The sequence below is a fragment of the Pinus tabuliformis genome, chromosome 4_2, assembly GCF_031772625.1.
Source record: "Pinus tabuliformis cultivar Carrire ecotype Pingquan chromosome 4_2, CPIR1, whole genome shotgun sequence".
In the NCBI taxonomy this organism is placed as follows: Eukaryota; Viridiplantae; Streptophyta; class Pinopsida; order Pinales; family Pinaceae; genus Pinus; species Pinus tabuliformis.
Genome location: NC_142304.1, coordinates 109,243,205 through 109,263,750, shown reverse-complemented (window position 1 = coordinate 109,263,750; position 20,546 = coordinate 109,243,205). Strand labels below are relative to the sequence as shown.

General features: G+C 35.5%; 1 protein-coding gene across 13 annotated transcripts in view; it reads left to right on the top strand.

Moving 5' to 3' along the window:
- Positions 1 to 20,546, top strand: part of LOC149168511 (endonuclease V family protein) — a 526,712-nt gene that overhangs the window by 460,641 nt on the left and 45,525 nt on the right. Inside the window, exon 8 of one of the 13 annotated variants that reach the window (XM_089428277.1) lies at positions 11,419 to 11,576. The exons of the other annotated variants lie outside the window; for them this stretch is intronic. Within the exon in view, the coding sequence (XP_089284403.1) occupies positions 11,419 to 11,433 (15 nt within the window). The 3' untranslated portion in view covers positions 11,434 to 11,576. Of the gene's footprint in view, positions 1 to 11,418; positions 11,577 to 20,546 lie in introns of those variants that run through there. 13 annotated transcript variants of the gene reach the window in all.

Genomic DNA, 20,546 nt, shown 5'->3' with positions numbered 1-20,546 from the left:
TGATAAGGAGGTTTCCTTTCACATTCAAGATTACTCAAAGCCCATCCATTTTCAGAGTGTTCGATTTCTTCATGACAATTCACCTTCAACTGTTTTAGATTTTGGTCCTCTTCTACAACAACCACAACAAATTGTTAAATGGCAACAATGTGATAGAGTTGTCCATGTGAAATATCATTGTTTTGATGTTCATCCATGCAAGCATTGTGGTCAGCGTACTCATTCTTCACAAAAATGCTTGAAAAACAAGCCTCTTGCAAGAACAAAGGTTCATCTTGGATGGATCGCTTCTTGGCAATGGGCTTCAACAACCAAGAAGATATTCCAGTCATATGTCAGAATTTCTTCTAGAATATTGAAAGGTCTTGCAGTTGAGTTATCTCCATCTTGTCACCTTGTATCTGACAAAGGGGAAGTGATGGTCATCTACAAGATCCAAAGCCACATAAAGCGAGCCTGAGCCACAACCTGCCATACTGGATTCAGAGTTGTAGCCAAAGACAGAGATGCCACTGAGCATGTCTTCAGTTGGTGGCCAATCTTAAACTATCTATGCGGGGTTAAGACTTCCCTTCAAAGAATTGGGGACACTTCCTCTAGCGGAAGACTTCAGCTTCTTGCCAGTTTTGGAAGAGTTCCACGAATTGCATTAAGCATTCCAGAGTTGACGGTCATCCTTGAACCACTACAGGTTGTAGACCTCCCTTTTCAAGTTGAAGGTCTCCCTCTCCAAAGCATTAGGGACGCTTCCTCTTGCAGAATATTTCAGCTTCTTGCCAGACTTGGAAGAGTTCCGGGAACTACACTAAGCGTTCCAGTGTTGGTGGTCATCCTTAAACCCACCCCTTATACCAACATTTGGAGAGCACATTCCGCCTAGTGTTGCCATGCATTTTTGCACATTTTGTATTACAACTCTCTTCTTGGACTCATATGTACACCTTCAGATTAAGGGGGGAATGTTGGACACCTATTCCTTTATGGGTTGATGTGGAATGTGAACGGCCACCGAAGTCCAAGAGACCACTTGGAATATGAATCCAAAGGTCACATCAATGAACTATAAATGTATATCATGTCAATAATATATGCAATTTAATGCTTATCTTTCACATTCGTTGTTTACATTCCATGTATGTTTAACACAGCTATTTGTTATTCTAGTGACGACACAATAGAAAAGACAATAGAGATCATGCCTTTAGTGTTTCTTTGTAGTTGCGATGAAATCATTGAATGAGGTTTTTGTTGACAGTAATATAGACTATAATTTAGTAAAGGGTGCATGTATACCTTCAAGGTATGCATGCACCATCTTAATTGAGTTCTAGTTTGGGTGTTGTTCTAGATTCAATTAGTTCCAAATTAAATGTTGTTTGAGATTTAGCAATTTCAATATTAGATAAGAGTTTTCATTTGTTAGTATTAGCATGCATGATCTATTGTTAGATAGAGAGCACATATCCTAAGACAATTGTTGTGCTTATGGATTGAGAGTTCCCGATCTTAGGTAGTCGACATTGATATGTAGGTAGGAATGCCTGTTCCATATCCTCTTTCAGTTGAGGTGCACTTCACGTGACATGCTTATACATGCAAGGGGGCACGTTAGTTATGACAGAGGTGATTAGGGTTAGGATTTGACTCAGTCAAAGTGGGGCTACTTGCACTTTTACTTAGTCTATAAAGGAGGAGGGGTGCAACACTGTTGTTTAGAATTTTTTGTCCTTCGAGCTATGTGTGATGCATTTCCTTTTTGCAGTAATAGATTATAGAGGTAGATTTGAGTGGTTCTATCTAGTGTGTTTTGTTCTTACTTTCAATTGTACATGTTAGCAAATTAAAGATTTATGATCTCGTGTTTTTATTGATTTTTATAATTTTAATATACCCAGGGATTAGGCTTAGTTTTAAATTGTATATTCTGCATACCATAGTCTAAATACTTTAAGAGAAAGAGACCCAAGGAAAACATATACCTTGTTTTACATTTATATCATAATTTTGTGTCTTTCTAGCTTTCAGCGTGTGTGAATGGGGAATATAACATAAATATGATCTCTCGTGAATTTCAAAGTTGCAATCATAATGTTAGAAATGTTTCTTATTATGGCCCTAATTGCAACAAACCCATGCATGTGGTAACTTCCCATTAAGTGTTGGTTATGGATGGAAATAACCAGTGTGGAAAAAGTCTGCAAAAAATCCCGATTTAATCCTAAAAACGCGATTTTTTGAACTAAATGATTTAATCCCCCGACTTTTTGGCTTTTTTTTCACAAAGGAAAAAATCACAATTTTTTCCTTATACTCCCGATTTAATCGGGAGTCGACCCAAAAAGTCTGCCTCCCTTCCCAGGCCGCGGATAAAGAGGCCATAAAGGTGAAAAAACTGCAAATTGAAGCTTCCATCCATGCATTTTCAAGTTATTGCATTGTATTGTTTGTCATACTTCTTGTGAGCATCGCAGTCTCATTTGTAATCTGTTAGTTTTGAGGTTAATATATGTTTTTGTTTTCCAAGGAAAAACAAAACTTTATACTTCATATTTCTAATTAGAAAGCAAAGTATACATTGGCTAAGCCTCCAGGCTTTCAGTGATCCAAACTCTAACAGCGATTGCCCCTTCAAAAGATTACAAAAGTACCAAAAGGACAAGCATACAACAGCCTTCCGTAGAAAGAACCCCACACCATCAAAAACATTGTTATAGTTGTTGAATGCTTCCAGAAGAAACAACAAAGAGGAGGTCAGGAAGATCAAATAGCAACAACCTGTCCAAAAAAAAACAAAACCAGTGCCTCAAAAAAGAACCCATTTTTGAGACAGGAACAAAGTACCTATGAAATCTTGTGATTCCTACAATGAGAGCACGTTTTGAAAGGGAATCTTCTTTAGTGGTGAATTCCCTGTAAATGTGGGGAAAGGTTATGTATCAGAAGTGGATTTTACCTCCAAGAGTTTCTGAATAATAGATGCCAAGGCTAGGTTAGTAATCTGACATCTACTGTTTTCTCAGAAAATAAGCAGCTTGGAGTAACCAAGCGTTAATTTTCACATCTACTGTGATACTCACTGTTAATTTTCATTGGACCTACCACCTGACACCTTATTACCCAAGCATATTACAATCTATTGAATAAATGCATGACTTATTTCTTAATACAACTAGCGGAAACAAAAATTAAAAGGGGAAGAGGATCTCAGTGACTGGTTACTTGATGACTTTTAGATGACTCATGATATACATTATTATATTTTTTGTTGATATTTTGACTCTTGAGAGTTGAGACTCAGACAAGACTCAAAATTCAGGAGTTGATTCACTATTTTGATATGTGATGTAGCACTAGACTTCATATACATATTATATATTAGCTTTCTTTACGTGTTTATGTGGAAATGCATTTATTTGATGTTGTGGATACTCTAGATGTTAAAAATATATATATATAAAAATGAATAATTTTGTGTTTTTCTAATTTTGCTAACTTTTTGCTGACTTTTTCAAAAAACTCCTGACTTTGATGAGCCGAATTAATTCCGACTTCGACTTTTTCCACATTGGAAATAACCACACCATTAACTCCAAGTTAGTTAATGATCTTTGATGAAAAATGATCTGAATTGAATCATTATATTGTTTGTCATCCATCTCGATGCATTTGGAGTGGAAAAGGTGGAGGAATCACCTCACAGGACCATTTTTACCGACGGGACCCAGTTTGGCGAAACAGGGTCTAAAACCTCTTGGGAGCGTTTTGAGGCATCAAACAACGTTTTTTTGGGGTAAAACTTTCTTGTCTCAGCGTTGCACTTTTTTATGTTATTCTACACATAGAGACCTTCCCAACAGCACAAAAAGTGCATTAATCAAAGTTCGTATGCAAAAGTTATGCCACTCAAAAGTTGACCTTCCTGTTTTCACACCTATAGTCTGGAAGGATGTCGCGCCAGCCCCCATTATTTATGGAAAATGGGCTAGCCACGTGTTTATGATGTAAAAGCCTCTAGAAGAGTCTATATTGTAACTCTAGTTAAGAGTTGATGTAGTCAAAATTAACTACTAGTAGGCTATCGGGTTGTGTTATAACCAGACCACTAGCAGAAAGAGGTATTCCATTCTTTCAAGAGAATTTTGTTCCATAGTTGAACAAAGATAGCCAAGAGAGATAAGAGGTAAAACACATAGAGAGGATCTATGCACTGTAGCAGCCCACGGGCCACAGGCATTACTTCTTTGTACCTTCAATGATATTTCCATACAGAGAAAGAGAGCGATGCGACCTCACCTTTCAACTAGGTTTTCCCCCGAAAGGGTTTTCCAGAGAGCATGTCTTGTGTCTTTTGTGTGTGTGCTTATTTTGTCGTTCTCTACTTTTCTACATAATTTCCATTTGCATGCATGCACTAATTACAGCTAAATTCACAGATCTCAAAGTTATTAAACTATAATAGTGTAGAATTTTCAGAGTTTAATATAATATTTTAGATTTGTGTGACGAACTGTCCAGTGGAATATCCACTGCAGTTTACAGATCATTTGGTATCAGAGTAGGTGTTTAGTGATTTAATTGAGCTTAAATTACTGCAAAAGTTATCGACCAGGGCTTATAAACTGATGAAGTGTATGTGCACCAGTTGTGCAAGAATTCTTTATTAGGTGAGTAAATTTTCAAATTAAATTAGGATGTTTTCATGCACATGTTTTATCTAAGAAATTGTCACTATTGCAAGAAAGGAAAATAACACACTAACAGAAAACTAAATTGAAACGTAAAAGTAAATAGCAGAACCAAATCCAAATTCTCTTTACGCTTGCAAAAAAGAAAACTAATCTAACATTGTAGAAATAAATATCACACCAGCAACATTAGATCTACTTCTCACTGACATAAATGAAACTAATATTAAGTACAAAAATAAATTTCACATTGGGAAATACGAATCACACTAATAAAGGCTTCGAAGAATTAACTCCTAATTGCAATTTGAAATAAATTGATTCTACTCTTCAAAATTTACATGTGCATAATAGGTCCCCTTTTTGATTTATTTTCTTCATCCTTCACACAACGAAATGATTAGAACTATGACAAAAATCTTCAACAAACTCTGTTACAAATTCTATCCTTCTTGTCACAAGCATTCACTAAAAATCAAAACTAAAAGATTAGTTGAGATAATCGAATACTACAAAACTAAAATATTAACTAAAAGAAATAAAATGAGAACTTACAGCTCCCAGGGACCCTCCTGTGAGTTGTAGGTACGCAACAATCAACAGAGATTAAACACGCATTTGAGCACAACGCACCGAGGAATAACAAGCTCATGTAAATAATTTACAAAGAGTATTTCAAAATAATAACCAGTCTGTGTCTTCATCGTCATGTCGAGTGGCAGGTTTTATAACCTCCTTCATTAAAATGTTTGGAGATTTTTAAGCCTATCCTACTCTACAAAAACTCTAAAAATAACATAAGATAACATGAAATAACTACTCTTCATTATTTTCTATTGAAGAAGCAAATCATGAGGCAAAATATCAGCTTCATTCTTATCATCGATCTCCTCGCTCACCTGATTCGTCTTTGGCTCTTTTTCCGCTGGATTGACTTCCACGTTGACCTACTTATATGACATCTTTATCATTTTGTTGGATCATGGAGATAGGTGGATATATTAAACCGGTTTTCAACTACCTGTCCATACATTTCGTTCCTCGACTGGTATTTCGGAACCTACAGATTCTTCAAGTAAGCTACAAAATCGATCATTAGCTGCAGAATTGATGCAATTCGGTAGCTTATGAAAATATCAAATCAAATAACAAGGAAAAAATGAAACAATGAATAAAAGATGATTAAGTACCTGCTTTTTCCAATAACCTTGTAAGCTGACACCTTATTGAGATTATTAAGGTCAAAAAGGAAGAGAATGGAGTGAATGGAGTTTAGTGAACGTGTCAAAAAGGAAAAATTTTGGTCTTCAACATTCCCCCACATAGAAGATATTGCATGTCCTCGTGCAGAAAATTTCAAAATTTTGTGACCCATTCTATCATTGAGCTACCTCCAAGGCTTGAGCAAGAACATCTAAATTAGTATTCTCAGTTTTTTTGGTTCTGGTTTTGGCTTCCATCCTTGGTTTCTTCATTAAAATGTTGCATTGCAAACCCCTGATTTTACTTTTGAGAAGTTAAGTTTTAGCCTTTAACTTCTTGTTTTTCTTGTACCAATGGAAAAGATGTAAGAGAATATTATGATTTTGAGTCCTTTGAATTTCATTTCATACCTTCATTGCTTCATGTTCCTGCTTTAGAAACTTGTTTAACACTTCTAGTTCATAAATTTCCTGTTTAAGAACATTTTCAATTCTGGATTCTTCTGGAGGGCTGAAATGAACTTCTTCACTCATAATTTCTTCTTGATTTGAGGATAAATCAACAGTTTTTCCTTGTGCTTTTTGTTCAAGAGATTCTATATAGTCATAGATTTCTTGTTGAACGGGGTCGATGTTTGTGGTCTTTCTTATTGGACATTCAATTGGTTATATTTTCTCTGCTTCTCCTTCTTCTAAATCAATAAAACCTGGAGACTGTTTAATGGCTGATTTCATAAGTCGTGCACTTCTTCTTGATGGTTTCTTAGCAGTGAGAGCACACTTTCTTTTGTTAATTTTGTCTTGCTATGTTCCTTCCTTTGATGGACCTTCATGTGTACTGACAAATTTCTTCTTTCTAAGACTCTCTAAAACATTTGCAAGAGGGGTTTCATCATTAAAATCTTTTTGTGTGTGCTCATCTTGTGGAATTTCTTGTGCAGGTATTTCGTTTTGAAGCTTAGGGTTTGAGGGAAGTTTCTGGCAACTTCTTCTTATCTTAGAACTGGACTCATCTTGCTCAGCTTCCTTAAAATGATTTCGAACCAGAAAATCCTCCCAATTATCCCCTTTACTCCTCAAATGGGTTTCAATTAAAAATTTTACTAACCCGTGATGATACAAAGCACTATCAATAGACTATATTTTTCTTTGGATATTAGCGGCCATTTTTCTTAAACTACAAAGCAGGAAATATGGAAAATTGATTTCGTTGCCATCAATAAAATGCATCATCAACCGAGCATGATAAAAGAACATATTCCCAAACCTACCCTCACAAGTTATGAACTTCTGAATGATTAACAATAAATTTCTCCATTTAGTTTTTAAAGTTGTTATTGGAATTCCCTTCTTAAAAATGGAGATGTCCATACCTAGGTTTTTCAGGAAGATTTCCCAATCTTTCTCTTTGATCTTCCAGTTTTTAAACCAACTTTCCCTGTTTCTTGGCAATCCTGTAGCTTTTTCCATGAACGACTTTGTCAAGACCAACTTGATATCTCCAATTTCCGCTTCTATCCCATCATAGGCCTGAGCAAACGACTTTGTAACCTCCTTATCGTGCCCATCAAACTTTTCAAAGAACTGTAACCATCGTGCTTGCTGCAATTGTTGCTTCACCTGTGGATAGGCTTCAAGAAACTTGGTTCCATTCAGCTCAGAACGCAAAATAACTCCCATGGTGAGGAAGCTTTAGTCCCTAATTGCCCTTTTTGACAAGATTATGGAGTGTAGCAAGGATGGGAATGAAATTTAGGTAGCAGTTGAGGTGTTTTCGGCAAAGAAGAATGAAACAGAGTCAAAGGAAGTGGGATATAATGTGAAGGAAATGGGATAGTGTACAGGAGAAATGGGATGATATACGGATAAAGGTGAATGAATTTAAACAATAGCAAGGTTTTAATGTCATTCACATTTTGTGATGATTACAAAAAATTCATGCATTGAATGGCGAAAACCAATATTATGTCATGACAAAGGTAATCATTACATAATATGGTGGAGGCAACGGTTATAATCATCTATTTATATCATAACTCAATGTTTTTCCTTTATTATTTAATTAATATTTACATACCTTTCATTTTGCCTTACTAATTTGCTCTTTTTGTAGGTTGCTCAAGTTGCTTTAGTTGTGATCTCCATTCAGATTGCTTTGTCCATGACCTTCAATTTCTTTGGTTGTAATCTATCAGGTCAGTTGCGGAATTTCATGAGAGCTGCAGTTTTTACAATTTTGTAGTTGCCTTATTTTTGTAAAGATGAATAAAAGAAATGGGACAAGAATAGGAAAATTAAAAGAAAATCTAGGCTGCCAAGAATTCTTGGTTTTCAACTTAGATTTTCTTTATAAACATGCCAACAATGTTGGTTTTCATGTTTATACAATTATTTTTTATTTATTTATATACATTTTTATTTTTTTCTTTTTGAAAGAGAAAGTAGAAGGCTAAGTCGGAAAGGAAGAAGAATCTTCCTTAAGAAACTTCAAATCAAGATTATCTTTGTTGATTTCTTATGAACTCTTCCTTTGTTAATTGTTTATGATATATTCGTAATCTATTACCATTTACAAGGAAAGTTACCTTTTCTTCATCAATGGTTTTAATTCTCGTTGCTCCATTATCAAAGATTGTTTCAATTTCATAAGGACTAAGCCAATGAGTTTGAAATTTTCCTTGAAAATCTTTAAATTTAGAATAAAAAAGCAATGCCCAATCATCTGGCTGGAACTTCCTATCTTTGATAAATTTATCATGCCATCTGGATCTTTGCTATTGAAATATGTTGGTTCTGTGAATAACATCTTTTCGTATATCATCAAGTTCATTCAATTGCTCCATTCTTTGTTTTTGGGCTTCTAATAGATAAAGACTCAATTTGACTGTTGTTTTGAAGGTCTTTATTTGGAACTCAATATGAAACAAGACTTTCTTTCCATAAACAAGTTCATAAGGAGTATGCCCATTGTGTTTCCCCATGTGATACGATATGCCCATAAAGCTTCTAGAAGATTTTCTGTCGAATCCCTTCTATGCAGATGTACAATCTTGGTAAGAATTGATTCAAGTACTTTATTAGTAGCTTCAACTTGTTCATTAGCTTGTGGATGATACGAAATGGACTTCGATGTTTGATCTTGTATTCTTCCATTATCTTTTACACCAACTTGGATGTAAATTGAGTATTTTGATCTTTCACAATTTCCCCTGGGACACCAAAACAAGTGAAAATATTCTCAAAAAGAAATGAAACTACAACATTTTCAGTAGAAAAAGGAAGTGCTTTAGCTTCTACCCATTTTGTGACATAATTTGTACAAATAAGAATGTACATTTTCTGCCTTGATGGTGGATTGATTAGACCAACAAAATCTAGAGCCCACTTTTCAAAGGGTTCAATAAGTACCCGAGGTTGTAGAGGCATCTCATCTGAAGGAACAAGCTTTCCCATTCTCTGGCAACTATGACATCTCTTAACATATTCTTTGGCATTTTTAAAATGAGAAGGTCAATAATATCCTAAGAGAAGGATTATATAAGAAATCATTTTATCAGCTAAGTGTCATCCACATGGTTCCTCGTGACAAGCCTTTAATATTTTGGTACTTCATCTTCTCTAACACATCTTCGAATGATTAAATCAGGCCCTGTTTTGTACAATTCTCCATTTATCCATGAATAAGATGCATTGGTTTGAATAACTTTCCTTTTCTCCCAAGGAGATAATTGTGATGGTAACTTTCCTGTGGCCAAATAGTTAGCAATATTTGCAAACCAAGGAGATTTAATAGATACTGCAAAAAGATATTTATCAGGAAAATTATTTTTTACAGGAACATCTTTATTATCATTTTGGATTTTAGATAGAAAATCAACAACTGTGTACTCTTTTTCAGGCATATCCAAAATAGTAATATTGAATTCTTGTAATAACAATAACCATCTTGTAACTCTGTCATTAGTAATTGATTTATTCATTAAGTATCTAATTGCAGAGTGATCTATATGAACAAAAGTTTCATAACCAGTGATATAGTGTCGAAATTTATTAATGGCATGTACAATAGCTAAAAATTCCTTTTCTGTTACAGTATAATTTAACTCTGCATGAGTCAAATTTTTACTTGTGTAATAAATGGCATAAGGATTCAAATCTTTTTGTCCCAATACAACTCCTAAAGTTGTATCTGAAGCATCGATTGAAATGTGAAAAAGAAGACTCCAATTTGATCCTCTTAGGATGGGTGCTTCAGAAATATTTTCTTTCAATGTTTCAAAATCTTTTTGGCAATTAGAATTCCAAATGAATTCACGGTCTTTTATAAGTAATTTGAAAAGTGGAGAGGCTATCTTTGTGAAGTTTTTTATGAATCTTCTATAATAACCATTAAAACCAAGAAAACTTCTAACATCTCTTTGACAAACAGGAACTGATAATTTGGAAATAAATTTTACTTTAGATGCATCTACTTTAATTCCATCTCCTGAAATCTGGTGGCCTAAAACAGTTTCCTTAGTGAACATCATAAAACATTTTTCATGGCTTAATGAGATATTTGTTTCTTTACATCTAATGAGAAATTTTTCTAAAGTTTCACGAGCTTTCTCAAAAGAATTACCTTAGATTGTAAAATCATCCATGTAAACTTCCACACAATCATGAATTAAATTAGAAAAAATGCCTAGAACTGCCCTTTGGAATGTTGCAAGTGCATTACATAATCCAAAAGGAAGTACCCAGTAAGCATAGGTTCCCCATGGACAGGGAAAAGTTGTTTTGTTTGATCTTCCAAAGTTACTTGGATTTGGTTATATCCACTAAAACCATCCAAGAATGAAAAATACTTTTTCCCTGCCAGTGTATCAAAGACTTGATCTATAAAGGGAAGTGGCAAATGATCTTTAAAGGTAGCTTTATTCAATTCCCTATAATTGATGCATACTCTCCATTTTCCATTTTTCTTTAGAACAATCACTAATGGTGAGACCCACTGACTATATGATATTGGGTAAATGAAATTCACATTCAATAGATTTTGTAACTCCTCTTTAACAATTTCTCTTAAATTTGGATTCATCCTCCTTTAGGGTTGTCGAACTAGTTTAGCATTTTCTTCAATATAGATATGATGCATACAAGTATTTTGATCAATTCCTTTCATATTAGTGTATTCCCATGCATAAGTAGAGGAATGTTCTGTAACATCTTTATCAATTCTTTCTTTTGGCATTCTTCCAAATTATCATTAATGTTCAAAGTTTTCTCTAGAAAGATTTCTATTAAATAATTGCCAAATTTTTCCATACTCTGTAAAGCCATTTGATGTGATGACAGATATTCAACATTGTATTGTTCTTGAAAATTTTGGTCTTGTTCACAGTATGAAGAAGAATCATTATTATTCATTAAATTTAAAATTTGATCTTCTTCATCTATTTGCGAAGTAGCAAATGTTGGTTGTATATCAAAATCTTCAGTATCATCATCTATCCAAACTTCACTTTCTACTTCTATTGTTGTTTTTGCAGGAGGATATAATGTGAATTTCTTAGTAGAGCTTCCATCAGAGATAAACATATCACCAGATCTACAGCTTATAAAAGCATCAGTGGTAGCTAACCATGGTCTGCCTAGAATCAATGGATGTCCTCCTAAATTATTTTTGGGAGTTAAAATCATAAAATCAACAAGATATTCCCAAGAATCTAAGGAGACAGATACATCTTCTAATACACCATCTGGTTTGATAACAAATCTATCTTCTAACTGTAGTAATGTTGGTGTGTATTGAAGATTAGAAAGTTTTAATTGATCCATAGTTTGTTTACTCATGATATTGATAGTTGCTCCTAAATCAATTAATGTGTTTGGAATCTCGACACCATTAATGTGTGTTTTTACAATGGGACTACCTGGATCTAGATATTTTTGAACTGTTGGTTTTCCCATCATAATATCTGCAATTTTTCCAACTAACTGAATTTTTTTAACTTCTTTTCTTCTTCTTCCTGGTTTTTTAATGCTTAACTCCCTGATTGTCTTTGCAAATATTGGTATTTCCCTTATAGCTTGTAACAAAGGAATTTTGATGCAAACATTCTTCAATTCATCTAACATATCATATTCAGGCAACACAATTTGTTTTTCTATTCCTTTGTTAATTTTTATGCTTTTAGGAAAGGGTGGATTTTGAACAGAGACAACAGGTTGTTCTGCAATGGGAGTTGAATTTATTGAGGTATCATGCATAGGGGTGCTCTTTTTCTGAAGAATTTCTTCTTGATTAAGAGATGTTTCTTTTTCAAGTGATTCATCCTCTCCAGATTCTTGAATAACAACAAATGGTAACTTATTTTCCAAAACTCTACCAAATCTAAGTTGGACATTGTTTAGATCTAATGGAGTTATCATGCAAGCTTGGAAATTCTGACCTTCTATATTGTAAACAGGTTGTGAATTTTTATTATTCGGATTTGGAAGTGGCTGAGCAGGTAGTTTATTGGTTTTTTGGGGGTATGAGGTGGATGGTAATTGAAGTGGTTGATTAGAACGCTGAGTTTGATTTTCAAATTGTGGAAACGTGTTTCATTGAGGAGGATAGTCTGGAGGTTGATATGGAATAAATGGCTATTGAAATTGATTATATTGAGGATTCCTAGGAGGATGCTACCAACCTTGTGTCCATAATGGAGTTTGAGGTGGCCAACTTTGCCAAGGCATTGGAATATTCCAATTGTTTTGAGGTTGTGCAAATGATTGGTATTGAGGATTAAGATCTTGTACCATATTTGGTTGTTGTGGTGGCCATGGTATTTTACCAATAAAACAAAGTGACTCAACTTGGTTTGCTTCAACTTCATTTTGTAATACTGCTTTAAGTCTAGGAATTGAAGGGAATTCCTTTGTGATATGACTTCTTCAGGAATCACGGATAACACATATTTCTACACTATCAAGAGTACATTCTCTTAAAGCATGTTTCTTTTTGCATTTAGGACAAAAAAATGATAATGCAACATTTTCATCTTTCTGCTTGTTTTGAACCTTAAGAGTATCTGTTAGTTCATTAATACTCCCTAAGATATATGTTTTGAAGTTTTCAAGCAAATTGCCTATTTCTTCTCTACTAAATGTCCCAGTTGCAAACTTATTAATCCTAGACAGAACAAGGTCTCTTGTATTTTTCCCAGTTCTAGTCTTTCCTCTTGAAATGTGTACACACAATTCACAAATTTCTCTAAATGATAACTGAGAAACATCACCTTTGCCCATTAAATTGAGAAAATCTACCCACTCATCTCTACTGGCTTTTAGCAAAAGAGCTTTCATAGTTTCTTCATCTAGATTATGCATTTTGACCCTTGTTGTCGCACAGTCAGAACAAGGGTTTCAAGTTTTGGGGCTCCTAAGCCCAAATCTGCCTTCTCCTAGCCCAACACTAGTTCTATTGGGCCTAGTGCTAGCTCTCATTGGCCCTAGATTCCCTTGCTCCATTTCTAATTTGAATATTTGATTTTCTGAAGCTAATAATTGGTGGGTTTTTGCAGAAAATTTGGTAAAAATTTGTGTTTCAAATATTGAAATTTTTTTGGCAACTTGGGCAAATGGTCTTCAAAGCCTATGGCCTAAGGGTTTGATTTCTAAACCATTTTTCCTCACTGTTTGCTACAGTAGTCATATACCTTTCTAATAGTGGTGAAAAACATATCTAAGTGGTTTGAAATTAACTAAAAAATTGCTAAATACATTAATAAGTCATTTATGTTTGACGTGTATCAAGAATTTGGCCTAGATCTACATTTTGGGTCACTGTTATCTCTGAATAATTCTATTTCTGAAGTCTGAAATATAACAGTGGAAAAATTTCATGTGGGTTAGCCTAAAATCAGTGCCTAAGTTGTCTAATATATTAAGGAATTAATTTCTTGAGTTGGGCTTTTATCATTAGGCTTCTTTCATGTTTTAATTGTCGGCTGTAATAAGTATATCAGATCTGATATAATTCCAGAAATCACATCATAACAGGCTTACAATTTTTGATAATTCATGTGGGCAAGTTTGGAAAATTTCTGTAAATTTTTGGCATAAAGATATCATTAATAGCTTACTGTGTTCATTGTCATATTGTTGCTGTCATAAAGTTTTTCTTATGCTATCCTAAAAATTAATTTATGAAAATTAAGTATTGTGTCATGGAATTGTGATAAAATGCATATCCTTTGTTTCATAAACTGAGTACTTTTTGAGCATCTGTTGATATTAATTGCAAATAAGTTTGTGTTCTGATTGTAATATCTTCAGGGGTTTAATTTTGAGTCTTCATTTAATAAAGTGAACATTTCATTTGGGTATTGGAAGTTTCTGCAACATAAGCATCTTTTCATCCTTGAATCTAACTTCATCTCATCTTCTCATCATCTGATGCATTTGCATATAAGTTAGTTTTGTATAAATAAAATTTACTTCCAAGCATAAGCTTGGTCGATAGAGAGATAGGTATCCATCCATGTTGGCTTGAGAAGCTTACTTTTAATAGTACTTAAAACGGTGACTTTGCAGTCGTCAGAGCCACAACTCTCTGCAGCACTGGAGGCACCAGGTATGTTAGATTTTCAAGAGAGGTATTGTTAATCACACCTTAGTGTGCTTCATCTTATCTTCTTTCTACCAATTACTACGAAATCAGGCTCAACACAAAAATGATTGAAGGATTCACATTTAAATAGGAATTTAACTAAAATTAACCAAGATTCTTGCATCTCACATTAGTTTTAGGATCTACATTTCATATAAAATAGTCATTCATCTAAGCAGTAGTTGCTAATCGATTACTTGGTCTTAATTTCCCTATCAAGATCGTTGACTCCATAAGGCACTGTATCAATCGTTCAAAATCTAATCAAATCCTATAAGTCTTGCTAAATCTTAATCAAGTACTTGATCGCTTCACTATGTCTCCCAAATTGGTTGGTTCCCAACTAGTTTTTCTTCATTCCATTTTTCCATAGGGTCTACCCCCCTTAGCCTGATATAGGGAGACAGCTTAAACGGAGAGATTGGGGAGCAGGGTGATAGCCCCCGATTTGAGCTGTTGTTGCAGTGCCTAGACATTCTATGCGACAACAACCCTTTTAACATTATAAAAAAATCTTTCAATGAAATCTTTAAGATTTTCATCCTTTTTTCGCATCATTTGAAAGACTTCATCTTTAAGGTTATGAGACATACAATAGTCTTTGTATTTATCTAAGAACACATTTTTCATTTCTTCCCATGTCCTTATGATATGTGTTCCTAATCCCATAAGCCTTTAAGTGCTTCGTCTTTAAGAGTAGCTGGAAACAATTTCAATTTTTGAGAATCAAGTAAGTAGTCATAAGATCTACACTAGACTTCAAACTCAAAAAGAAATGTTTCAGGATCCTCATGTCTTACTCCATGGAAATTAGGGAGGATGGAGGGTGAGATATTCTTCATGTAACCGTGGTATCTTCATCTAAGATGGGAAACCCAAAAGGTTCTGGTTCTCCTCTCCCACCTTCTCCTCCACCTCCTCCTCAATTTCCCCCTCTACCTCTTCCACCTCCAATCCTAAATTCACCATTCACATTATTTACTTCTCCTTCTCCTTCCCCTGCCATTGTAGATTCCTCATAACTAATATAGGGTTCTTCAATTGGGTTTTCTAGCTCCTCGTCTGGTTCTTATATCAATAGAATAAAATAGGTTTCTTCTTCTTCTTCACTAGGGACTCCCAATTCTTTTCCTAAAATTGGTTCTCCCGTTGAAGATAAACAAATTACTCCTTATGTTGGGGATGTGGGTTCATTTACTACAGCTTCAGTAGAAGAAGTTAGTGAATCTTTCAGTTGGATTTCAGATCTTTGTATCTCAGGAATCCTAAGTCTACCTGCGAATAATGGAATATGAGTTTTGGTTGATGGTGTGGCACTACAAGGTCGTGGTGGGGTGTGTGGTGATGTTGGAATGGAATTCCTACCTCTATTTATAAACCTATCCCTAGAATCTCTTTCCCTATGCATAAATATGTTTTTATCATTTTTTTTAATGAAAAGACTCCTAAAAATAAATCCTATATACACTTCCCCGGAAACAACGCCAAAATGTTTGGTAATTTAATTGAGCTTAAATTACTGCATAAATTATCGACCAGGGCTTGTAAACTGATGAAGTGTATGTGCACCAGTTGTGCTAGAATTCTTTATTAGGTGAGTAAATTTTCAAATTAAATTAGGATGTTTTCATGCACATGTTTTATCTAAGAAATTGTCACTCTTGCAAGAAAGGAAAATAACACACTGACATAAATAAAGATAAATTGAAATGCAAAAGTAAATAGCAAAATCAAATCCAAATTCTCTTTACGCTTGCAGAAAAGAAAACTAATCTAACATTGCAGAAATAAATATCACACCAACAAAATTAGATCTACTTCTCACTGACAGAAATGAAATTAATCTTAAGTACAGAAATAAAATATCACACTAGCAAATTTGAATCACACTAATAACACCTTGGAAGAATTATACTTTAATTGCAATTTGAAATTAAATGATTTTACTCTTCAAAATTTACATGTGCATAATAGATCCCTTTTTTGATTTATTTTCTTCATCCTTCACACAACGAAATGATTAGAGCTATGAAAGAAATCTTTAACAAACTTTGTTACAAATTCTATCCTTGCTGTCACAAGCATCACTGAAAATCAAAACTGAAGGATTAGCTAAGATAATCTAATACTACAGAACTTAAATACAAAACTGAAATATTAACTAAAAAAATAAAATGAGACCTTACAGCTCCTAGGGGGGCCTCCTGTGAATTGCAGGTACGCCGCGACCAACAAAGATTAAATACGCATTTAAACACAACGCACCAAGGAATAACAAGCTCACTTTAATAATTTGCAAAGAGTATTTCAAAATAATAACCATTCTGTGTCTTCATCATCATGCCGAGAGGCAGGTTTTATAACCTCCTTCATTAAACTGTTTGGAGATTTCTAAGCCTATCCTACTCGACAAAAACTCTAAAAATAACATAAGATAACATGAAATAGTGATTCTTCATGATTTTCTATCAGAGAAGCAAATCATGAGGCAAAATATCAGCTTCATCCTTATCATCGATCTCCTCACTCGCCTGATTCGTCTTTGGCTCCTTTTCCATTGGGTTGACTTCCACGTTGACCTGCTCATACGACATCCTTATCATCTTGCTGGATCATGGAGATAGGTGGATATCGTTATGCCGGTTGTCAGCTACCTGTCCATACATTTCATTCCTCAACTGGTATTTTGGAACCTACAAATTCTTCAAGTAAGCTGCAGAATCGATCATTAGCTACAAAATTGATGCAATTTGGTAGGTTATGAAAATATCAAATCAAATAACAAGGAAACAATGAAACTATCAATAAAAGATGATTAAGTACCTGCTTTTGCCAATAACCTTGTAAGTTGACACCTTATTGAGATTATTATGGTCAAAAAGGAAGAGAATGGAGTGAATGGAGTTTAGGGAAGGTGTCAAAAAGGAATAATTTTGGTCTTCAACAACAGGTTTCTTTGGGTATTCTTGGATCTTTGCAGCGGATCTAGGTCGATAGGCTAAAAAATTGTAAAACCATAATCATGGCTGACGAATTTGTAAATGAACCTCGTGATCCTGCAAAGGTGAGGTTTTCGCGGCTTGAACAACAAGTCACGGATATAAACCGCAATGTAAACCTCCTCATGGCGTCCCTAAGAAATAAGCTATGGATATTTGGAGAAGATGGGGGTTCAAATGCAAAGGACAAATCAGGAGTGGGATCGGGAGATCGGGAAGACACGAAGATTTCGCTGAAGAATGAAGCCGGAAAATATCAACCTTGTTCGAGTGCCATGAATCAATCCCTGTTCAAAATGGAAGCAAAAGTTGATATCAAGTTGTACCACAGCGTGATTGACGCTTTGAAGTTGAACCATTGTTTGTAGCAACTGGAAGTTTATTTCAACGTCCATCGGATCGAGAAAGGGCAAAAGATCTCATTCGCGCAGTTGAAATTAGAGGGTTGTGCACTGACTTCATAGGAGAGCCACTCGAAAACCCTGAGGTTGGAGGGAGAACCTCCAGTGACTAATTGGGAGGATTTCAAAACACTCATTAAGTCAATTTTATCCCATTGGATACGTGGAGGACCAGTGGATCCAATGGCATTACTTCAGGCAAAAGTCGAGCCAAAGCGTGCAGGAGTACACCACAAAATTAAGAAAGATGGCTATAATGTTGGGTATCTCTCCAAATAACGCAGATGTACTCTTAAAGTATTTGGGGGGTTTGCACCACCATCTACATGAGAAAGTGATGTTGTTCAAGCCCAAATTGGTGGATGAGGCTTGTGTATAGGCGCAATACCTGGAGAACATAGGCGTGATAAGAGCACAATCAAGTGGATCGAAGCAGAAGGAGCAACAGGAAGATTCTATGGAGCGGAATAAGAAGTAAAAAGGGGGAAAAGATAAAAAGATGGCAGCCACAACACACTAGTGCAAAGATCCTATCAACCATTGCAACCACTGCAACATTGATGGCCATACAGAGGAGAAGTGTTGGAAGTTGCATACAGAGCTAAACTCGAAGAACAAGAAGAAATATAATAAGAAGAAGAATCTGATGGCCACTTATTCGAGCAACCAAGTTGAAAGCAGCTCAGACGTGGATGAGAAGATCATTTGTACATCAGTGCAGAAGGAGGTGAATCTGAGTATCCTTCAGCAATAGGAAGAGAAAGAAATGGCCAAACTCTTCCATATAAAGATACAGGTCAAGAAGACAAAGATTGATGCTTTGTTTGACTCAAGATCATTGGTGAATCTCATTGCAGCAGAGTTGGTCAAGAAGTTGCGGCTGGAAGTTCGTGATCATCCAAACCCATATCCAATGGGATGGCTAAATAAGGATGCAGAGTTGAAGGTAACAAAACCATGCAAAATTAGATTTGCTATAAGTGTTGATTTTTTGATGAGTAGATCTGGATGTGTTTCCTCTTGATGTATGTGGAGCCGTGTTTGGGATTTCATACATGTACATGCGTGATGCAATATTCATGAGGAGAGCTAACCAGTATCGACTCATCAAGGATGGAAAATCATTCATCATCAACGCGCACAAAGGCAAGTTGAAAATTTCACTGGTTAGTGCTAACCTAGCCAAGAAATTGATCAGTTCCAGCAAGAAGTAGGTTTTATTGATTTTAAGAGAAAGTCAATCTGAAGAGGAGTCAATAAGAGGTAAGGCATCATTGGAGGGGTGTACTAGGAAACAGAAACAACATTTGGAGGAGTTGTTACAGGCATACAAGGATGTGTTCCGGGAACCTAAAGGGTTACCACCTAAGAGAGAAGTGGAGCATGAGATCCAACTATTGCCAGACTCCCCATTATCAAATATTGGGATGTATAGGGACTTTGTTATAGAAGCAATTTAGGTGAAGAAATAGTTGTAGCAGCTGCTGGAGCAAGGTGTCATTCGACCGAGTACATCACCATGTGGGTCACCCATCATCATTGTGCCAAAGAAGAAGGATGGGACTTCGTGGATGGGTATAGATTACAAGGCGTTGAATAAAATCACGCTCAAGAACATATACCCCCTGCCTAGGATAGACAATCTACTAGATCAATCGCAGCAAGAAAAGTATTTCACCAAGCTGGACTTGAAGTTTGGATATCACCAGGTTCGATTCAAAGAAGAAGATACATGGAAGACCGCAAAGGGCTTTCAAAGAGCTAAAGAAGAAGATCAGCCAAGCACCAGTTATGGCATTACCAAACTTGCAGCAACCCTTTGAAGTGGAAACAAAAGTGAGTGGGTATGTTATGGGAGTTGTCTTAATGCAGGGAGGAAGGCATGTATGCTACCATTCTAAAGTATTTCATGGGGTAGTTCTCAACTACCCTACCTACGAAAAGGAGCTCTATGCCATGGTGCAAGCTATGAAGAAGTGGAAGCACTATCCAATGGGATCAAGCAAATTCATCTACAAGTACAAGAAAAACTGCGAAAGTCACAAGAGAAGTATAAGGGTAGACATGATCAACACAGAATAGAGAAATCATTCAAGGTGGGAGACAGAGAGAGGCTGCAGGGGCCTGGTAAGAAATTTAAGGCTCTAAATATGGTCCCTTTGAGATACTGGAAAAGGTGGGTGATAATGCCTATCGACTCAGTTAACCACCATATATGTGCATTTACTCAGTTGTGAATGTAGATAATTTCAAACTCTATAGCCTTCCATGCTAGATCAGGAAGAGGAACAGGTCCTACCTTCTATGGAGGATTTGGCACCAGACACTCAGGCAGAGTGGACAGAAGATACAATTTTGCAGGAGAGATCCAAAACTACAAGACAGGGGCAACATGACCTTTGGCAGATTGGGTTGAAGAGACAACTTCCAGGCAAAGCTAAATGGTACATTAGAGAGAAGGTGGAGGAAAATTTTCCTCACCTCAGTAAGTAAAACCTTTTGGGAACCAAAGCCTCCCAAAATGGGGAGGTATGATCCAAATCGGTAATTATATTTTTTGTCATCCATCTCGATGCATTTGGAGTGGAAAAGGTGGAGGAATTAGCTCACGAGACCGTTTT